Genomic DNA, 8,008 nt, shown 5'->3' on the forward strand with positions numbered 1-8,008 from the left:
TATGCAGAACTTTAGATCTGGGGGTTTCCATTTGAAAAGTCAAGGGATCGAGCACACAACCCTTACATTTAGATTTGGAACATTTAGATTTTGTCGGAGATCCCCCTTGAGACGTAGAGGTGCCAATGCCAGAAGCTGATCCCTCTCTCAACCCTGGTCTCTCTTTGCCCCTTCCTACCAAGCCAAGCTGGCTTGAATTTCACAGACTGTGGCCCCAAGAGAGAGAGAGAGTCCCCCTGGGTCCACCAAGGGACCTTAGACAGAACTGCGGAAAGAAAACTGCAGGTAGATGATCAACAGCAGGACTGTGGCCCAAAACAAGCACCAGGGGATAGTGCAGAAGTTGCAGCCAGAACCCGTCTCGGCCTGCGGCTTGCTGGGGCTGGGGGCCCGGGTGAAGGTGTAGGTGGTCGCCTCCTCCTCCAGCAGCTTCTCGCTGGGCTTCCAGTGCACGATGCCCTCCTGGCAGGCCTCGCAGAACTCGCCCCGGTGCCGCCGCGTATCTTGGCGGCTGGCCACATGGATGCGGTAGTGGCCTCCCCGCTCCCCGTAGCACTGCTCGCGAAGGCTGGTGATGAGGTTCTCCACCAGGCTCTCGATGTTCTCCTCCAGCATGCTCGACTCGTCCAGCCGGGCAGTGCCACACTCGTAGCACAGCTGCTTGAAGACTCGCATCCGCACCGAGCCCGCCCGCTGGGCACGATCCAAGAAAAAGTGGAAGAGGATGACCACATGGGGCGACTGCCAGGTGTGCCAGCACCAGGAGCAGTGGAACCTGCGGGGTGGGGAGGAAGAGGAAGAGGTAAGAAGAAGTAAGAAGAGGATAAGAGGCAATGGGAATAAGAGGCATGTTGAGGAAACCACATGTTTAGGCCCATTGGGGCCTCCAACCCCTATCGTTGACTCTACTCATCGAGTCTCTCCCCCTAGTGTGCTCTGCTGCACCAGGCAGAATGCACAGGTGGCTCTGGGCACCCAGCAGCGTGTGCCCTCCACCACTTACTTCCTGTCCTAGTTGCCTGCATTTCTGTGTGTGCAGTCTGTGCCCTGTCATCTTTCCTAGGACAAGGATTGGATGTCATTCCTCACTGGAATCTCTGTTACCAAATGAGTTCTTCCTGCTCCAGCTTTCTTTGAAGCTCAGCCTGTGACAGGAAATACATTGTCCAGTGTCCTTAGCTGACCTGATGTAAGTGAGCTCAGAACATAACACCATTACCACAAGGCATCCCCCAGCCCTGTGCAGGTGCTCTAGGCCTGCTGTGAGCTGATGGGACCTCCTGGGACTCACAGCCACTCAGTACCAGCACCCCTCCCGCCCAAAGACCAAGCAACCTTAAGTTGCTGAGCCCTGCGGGCAAGTGTCCAATCAGTTCGAGGGCTTCTGGCTTTCATTCTCATCCCTTATCTTTTCCTTGGAAGGATTTCCCTTCACTCAGTCTAGATGGCAAAACTTGGATAAGAAAATGTCAAAATATAGAGAAATCACTTTTTTTGAGGGGGTGTCACACCAGGGGGTGCTCAGGGGTTACCCCTGACTCTACACTCAGAAATCACTCTCAGCCAGCGCCATGCCTGCTCTGCTATTGCTCCAGACCCAAGAAAGAGTATCATTTAAACTTCTTGTTTCTGAAAAACAGAAGAGGAAAATGGTGTACACACACACACACACACACGCACACACACCCCTCATACATACCCGCACACATACACACCATACAACACCACACAGAGTGAAGACAGAGATAGTCCCTACACATAACAGATGCACCAGAGATATCTCTCTAATAGAAGGAACTGAACCACGAAGGAAGGCCTTGGCAGAGATCTTCACTTCCCCTTCTTCTACCCAGTAAGTCAATCTTTACTTAATAAGCCATAGACAACTATGCTAGTATTTTAGATGCTGTTTGTTGTTCATGTGGGTCAAAGGGCCTGCTGATAGGCAGATTCTGATTACAGAGGTCTAGAATTTCAGGTCCAGAGGCCTGAAATTCTGAATTAGTGACAAGTTCTAAGAGGTGACAGTGTACTTTCGACAAACCACAGTGCAAAGATCTGGCAAACACCTCCCTCTGAAAGTGAGAAAACCAGGGTCCAGGAAGGCTCAAGGGCCCTGGAGCTAATAGTTGAGCTAGATTCCAGAACATGTCCTATGTTCAATATTTTCTATAAATTCAGGTAAAATTAAATAGATTTAATAATTATTTGAGGATTAGAGTACAGACCTCTTGACCCCTCTACCCCACTGGGCCTCTATTCCCCCCTACCTCCCACTAACCACCACTCTTCTTGGTCTTCACCCCTTTTCAAGAAATACTCAAAATTGGGTAATAAATAAAATTTGTGAGTTTAGAACTAATTAGCCCCTTCCCTTATTTTCCAGAGGTGAAACCAGAGTGAAAGTTACAAAGGTGCTCAGTAGACAAAGCACAATGAAACCTTGGAAGGTACCCCATAGCCCACAACATCCCTACTGACTGGATTACTACTCACCTGCCTGATGCATGCAACTCCAGATACTGCTTCCAGCCTGGGGCCAGCACATTGTGCTTGAGGTTGGGATCTATGATGAGGTCCCAGCTGTCCGCTGGCTTTACCTCCTCCATTTTCTCATAGAAGACTTTCTTCCATTCGCCCGTGGTTACGCTTTTACACATGGTCTCGTCTGGCGCAAGGGAGGGCAAACTGCACTTGATGGAAAATGAAGGGAGTGAGGGTAGGTGCAAGGCAGGGCAGCGCAGTCTCCAAGGTCTAAAAATCCTCATTGACAGCACCAAGAAGAAGAAGAAGAAGAAGCAGGACCCAGCTCCCTCCTTTGTCCGCACTGGAACCAGTTTCCACAGCAACCAGGCAAGACGCCAAGAGACAGAGCTTGGGGAGAAGAAAGTAGCTAAAGGGTGCTTGAGGGCCCTGAACTGAGGATCCAGAGGCAAGATTCCTGGGTCTAGCTGATCCCAGACAGAGTAGGGGGGCCTGGAAGGAAGTTGAGCTTCAGATCATCTTACTTCTGCTTCCAAAGAGCATGGGAAGACAAGGAGCTGGCTGTTGGCTTGGCTTAACCTTGCTGCCCCTGGAGACCTCATCAGCATCTGGCTACTATGGTAACCATGATGCCTTAGGGAGCCCAGAGAAGTAAGGGCAGGGAAGATGAAAACCGACTAATAGCTGGAGCAATAATAATAAACTCTCTACTTCCCACTCAACTTACCACTAGCACTTTGCTGTTTACAAAATACTTTTTTAGTCTCTTGGCCCAAGATTTCTGTTACCATTGCACAGATCAGTATATCACAAAGATTGACTGCAAAGATCACAGAGCTTACAAATGACAGATTTTGTATCCAAATCCAAGCTGTTGACTCAATGATAATTAATCCTTTCCTTTCAAAAATATTCATATGCCAGGCTCTAAGCCAAGTAGTTCTGTCTATGTACCCAACAGGCAAAATGCAATGGGATCCATACTGTACCAGCCATTACAAGAGAAGCCACCTGCTCACAAATATGCAAGCCATTGCATCAGCCTGATTCAAACAAAATTATAAGTTTCAACATGATTAGAAAATAGAAGCCCAAATGCTATGGGGAAAGCAGCCTTTACTTTAATTGCTACTTCTATGGTTACTTGATAATTTTTTCTTTTATGAAATCTATGGATTTATTATAAAAACTTGGAAAATATGGATAAATTCTAAGCAAAATACTCTTTTTAATACCATCATCCAAGATTATCACTGTTTGTATTATAATATATACACTGCCTGCCATTATTTTTGTATGTTTGCATATATATTGTGTATGGCATATTCATATATATGATTATTTATATTACATGTATGTATAAATATTTTATGTGAAAATAATTTTTATTTGCATAGTAATAATATCTCTATAACATTTATGAGGTATCAAACATTATATAAGTGCTTTATCCAAATTACATATGTTTATTTGTTTTTGGCCCCACCTGGTGGCTCTTAGGGGTTACTCCTGGCTCTGTGCTCAGAAATCAGTCCTGGCAGGCTACGGGGACTATATGTGTTGCTGGGATCAAACCCAGGTCGGTCACTTGCAAAGGCAATTGCCCTACCCGCTGTGCTATCACTCTGTCCCTCAATTACATTATTTTATTCTAATCATAACCTTGCTTATATTAGCAGCAGTTCCATTCTGAAAATGTACAAACTAAAAGCAGAGAGATTAGGTAAGTTCCTTTACATTTAGTAGTGGATAATTAGTAGAACTGGGACTTCTCTAAAGTTCCAACTTAATCACTACACTGCCCAGCATAAGACCTAGAATATAATATTGCTGAATAAGTGCACCTCTCTACCTTCTCATCACTGAATAAGACCAATTCAGATTCCATGAGTTTAAATTCATGTAGCTTCAGTGAACATTTCACAAAACCACAGAGGTCACATCCCCTGGGAAAAAACTGGATGTATTTTATCTGCCAGGTTCTGGTTACTATGGAGGTTTTTACCTCTGCTACAGAACTCAACAGAGCAACAGCTCAGACTCTCTGATTTCCAGTATAAAAAATATTTTGGAGCTAAAATAGAGATTAATGTTGAATGAAGTCTTACCAATATAAAAAAAAATGCAAACTCTCAGCTGGTATGCCCATCTTCTGTGAAGCTAAAGTTATTTGATGTTAGATACTCTGGTTCAGTGGACAGAGCAGTAAGCTGGAAATCATATTATAAATAAATAAATATATATAAATATATAGATATCATAGCTCTGTGATGGGCTGTCTTTGTGACCGTGGACAAATAACATCTTTTCTCTTGGTCTCGTTTTGTTCATCTATTCTATATAGCTAGCCATACAACAGATGACAATGCTGAAGTCTTCTTTGGCAATAGAAAAATCTTTTTTCAAAGTGCTTTATACTAGAAAACCATAATTTGTAGAAGGTAGGAGGAAGACTAGAGAGTTGTATTGAGGAGACAAGTTCCTATTGAAGTGCTTGAGTCACGCCTGGCTGGAGTCAGGGTCTGTTTCCTTGGGGGTTGATACATAGCTGAAAACCTTGTGGGAGGTAACACTCCATTAGCTACATAATGAATTTAGTAATTAAATCAAAACCATTGAATGTTAATATGGAATGAGGAGGAATTTAAGTTAAATGTATATTCTATAATCAGTACTGTTGCCTTAAATTAAGGCGATTAATATAGTAAAATTTGTTTAAAACTTTATGAGCCTCATAGATATAAGAAGATTTGTGTCTGGTGAAAACTACAAGCCAGAGAAACTCTTAGAAAGTAGGTAATGCAAAGAGGAGTTTATACAACTTACCCTGAAGCCAGAGTGTATTACCCAGCACCAAGAATGAATTCTCTAAAAGTATTTTGCAGTTGTTGCTATGATAAACATTATGATGAAAAACAAGAGCACAGAAGGTAAGGATCAGGGTTGTGTGTGAGTGTCTATGTGAGTGTCTGTAAGTATAACCAGCTGATGCAATCCCCAATGGCACAATTTAAGTTTAATTTAGAACCTGAGTTTGCAATGAAAAAAAAAAAAACCAATATAATGCAAGCCTTCGCTATCACAGAATGTTTTTTAATAAAATAAATTTTCTTTCAAGACAAGTAGCCACACAGCTTCCTATCAATGATAAAACATCTTCCACAATATTCTCAACTCATAGATGATAAAACTAGACATCTTTATAATTAGTAAACTTGGCTTTTTTCAAGCCTTTGGTATCTCTTAAGCACACCTATATATATATATATATATATATATATATATATATATATATATATATATATATATATATATATGTCGGTGTATATATACATACATATACACAATAGAATAAAAGCTATTTTTCTTCACTAAAATTACTAAATAATAAAATTAAATCAGTTAGCTCACCTCTACCAAGTAAGGGAGTTTGTGGACATAAATTAAATTCATATGATGATTTAAAACCAAATACTCAGCAAGAATAAAATGGGAAGAATATATAGAAAAGAAATACTACCATGCCCCTAAATTATCATTTGTCTCATGAGAAGTATTTTACTATTGCTACTATTGCTTATTACTTTTCTTTCCAGAATAGTCAATCCTTGCTCAATCAGAACTGCAAGTTCCACCATTGTCTATTGGTTTATTGTTTTACAGAGCCCAGATAGTAGATCCAACTTCTAATCCAATGGAGCCATTGTTTCTTTCCTAGAAATAAAACCTCTAAACCAGAGAATTCAACTTTGTGGGAATAGGAGGGAAAAACCCCACCTAGTACATTATTGAGAGTCATTTTAAGAGCACTTTTCCACCTCTGAATTCTTAGAGCTAAGAAAAAAGCATAGATTCTCAGTTGCTAGCTCAAAATGCTACATATTAGAAAGCATTTCCCAGTGTTACATGGTACTGTCACATTGATGGTCTATAAATGGGTCTTCCAAAATCCATTCTACGATTGAGTCAGACAAATTATTTCAGGCCTAAAGGGAATATGTTAAGACAAATGAGTTTCATATGCAAGAGTACAGAGCCAAATTTTATTTTCTTTAAAATCAGTTTCACCCCTTCAAAAAAATGGGGAGAAGAAATGAACACTTTCTCAAAGAAGAAATACAAATGGCCAAAAGGCACATGAAAAAATGCTCCACATCACGAATCATCAGGGAGATGCAAATCAAAACTACAATGAGGTACCATTTCATGCCACAGAGACTGGCACACATCACAAAGAACAAGAACAATCCGTGCTGGCAGGGATGTGGAGAGAAAGAAACTCGCATTCACTGCTGGTGGGAATGCTGTCTAGTCCAGGCTTTATGGAAACCAATATGGAGATTCCTCAAAAAAACTGGAAATTGAGCTCCCATATGATCCAGCTATACCACTTTTAGGGATATATCCTAGGAACACAAAAACACAATCCAAAAATGTTTTCTGCACAACTATATTCATTGCAGACTATTTACAATAGCCAGAATATTGAAACATCCAAGATGTCCTTCAATAGATGAATGGCTAAAGAAACTGTGGTATATATACACAATAAAATATCATGCAGCTGTCAGGAGAGATGAAGTCATGAAATTTTTCTATACATAGATGGACATGGAAACTATTATGACAAGTGAAATAAGTCAGAGGGAGAGAAATAGACACACAATAGTCTCACTCATCTATGGGTTTTTTAAAAAATAAAAGACATTATTGGAATAATAGCCAGAGACAGTAGAGATGAGGGCCAGAAGGACTGGCTCATGATATGAAGCTTACCACAAAGAGCAGTGAGTGCAGTTAGTGAAATAACTACACTAATAACTATTATGACAATGTTAGTAAGTGAGAAAAGTAGAATGCCTGTCTCAAATACAGACAGGGGGTGGAGGAGGAAGAAGCGGGGCAAGAAAAAAAAGAAACAAATCAGTTTTCCGTCAGAAACAATGTCATATAGATTATCACAATGACAGATATGGCATTTTCTAAGTCTATTGCTGAGCATCCAAATGTCAATAGCAGAGATCAACACCGAAACCCCTTCATTGGGTCTTGATTCCTTGAGGAATTACTCAATTACCTGTTAGCAGTTTACAAAGAGCCAGGCTAGGGAGTTTGCAAAAAGCTGGGCGGTGTTCTCATTGTAATAGGTAATTAACATGGATATAAGATTACCTTCCTTCTCCACAATGTCTCTGCCAGTTGCAGGCTTTCAACTTGATGTCTTTTCCTCTATTTGAGCTTTTCATGTAGTCCATGGTCAAGAAAACAGAACTTCCCAGCTTCTAGAACCTTATTCAATGATTACCTGGTCAGCAGATAATAAAGGAGGTATTTGAAGCTGGGAAGTCTGATGACAATGTCCAGTGCCATGTAATGCTACAGTAAGGGTAATAGAATTATTTAACTTCTTCAACGAAAGGTGAGTTACCAAAATACAGGCTTTTCCTTTGTCCTGCTCACTGATATACTAGTCATAGACAGCATGGCAGAAAATTGCCATTGAATGGATAAGATAAAATTTTGA

At 41.2% G+C, this 8,008-nt stretch overlaps 1 protein-coding gene across 1 annotated transcript; it reads right to left on the reverse strand.

Annotated features, from left to right (window-relative positions):
• Positions 1-255: 255 nt before the first annotated feature.
• On the reverse strand, positions 256-2,768 carry RTP1 (receptor transporter protein 1). The gene is made up of 2 exons (XM_049775765.1): positions 2,497-2,768; positions 256-775 (listed from the first exon to the last, which is right to left on the reverse strand). Exons 1-2 carry the CDS (start codon positions 2,766-2,768, stop codon positions 256-258), a joined length of 792 nt encoding a protein of 263 aa, XP_049631722.1.
• Between the last annotated feature and the right edge of the window lie 5,240 nt (positions 2,769-8,008).

Source organism: Suncus etruscus, chromosome 6 (genome assembly GCF_024139225.1).
Source record: "Suncus etruscus isolate mSunEtr1 chromosome 6, mSunEtr1.pri.cur, whole genome shotgun sequence".
Lineage (NCBI taxonomy): Eukaryota > Metazoa > Chordata > Mammalia > Eulipotyphla > Soricidae > Suncus > Suncus etruscus.

Coding starts and splice junctions, on each gene's coding strand:
- RTP1 (XM_049775765.1), bottom strand. CDS start 2,768: ATGAGGATTTTTAGACCTTGGAGACTGCGCTGCCCTGCCTTGCACCTA. Junction 776..2,496: donor GAGTTGCATGCATCAGGCAG/GTGAGTAGTAAT, acceptor CCCACCCCGCAG/GTTCCACTGCTCCTGGTGCT.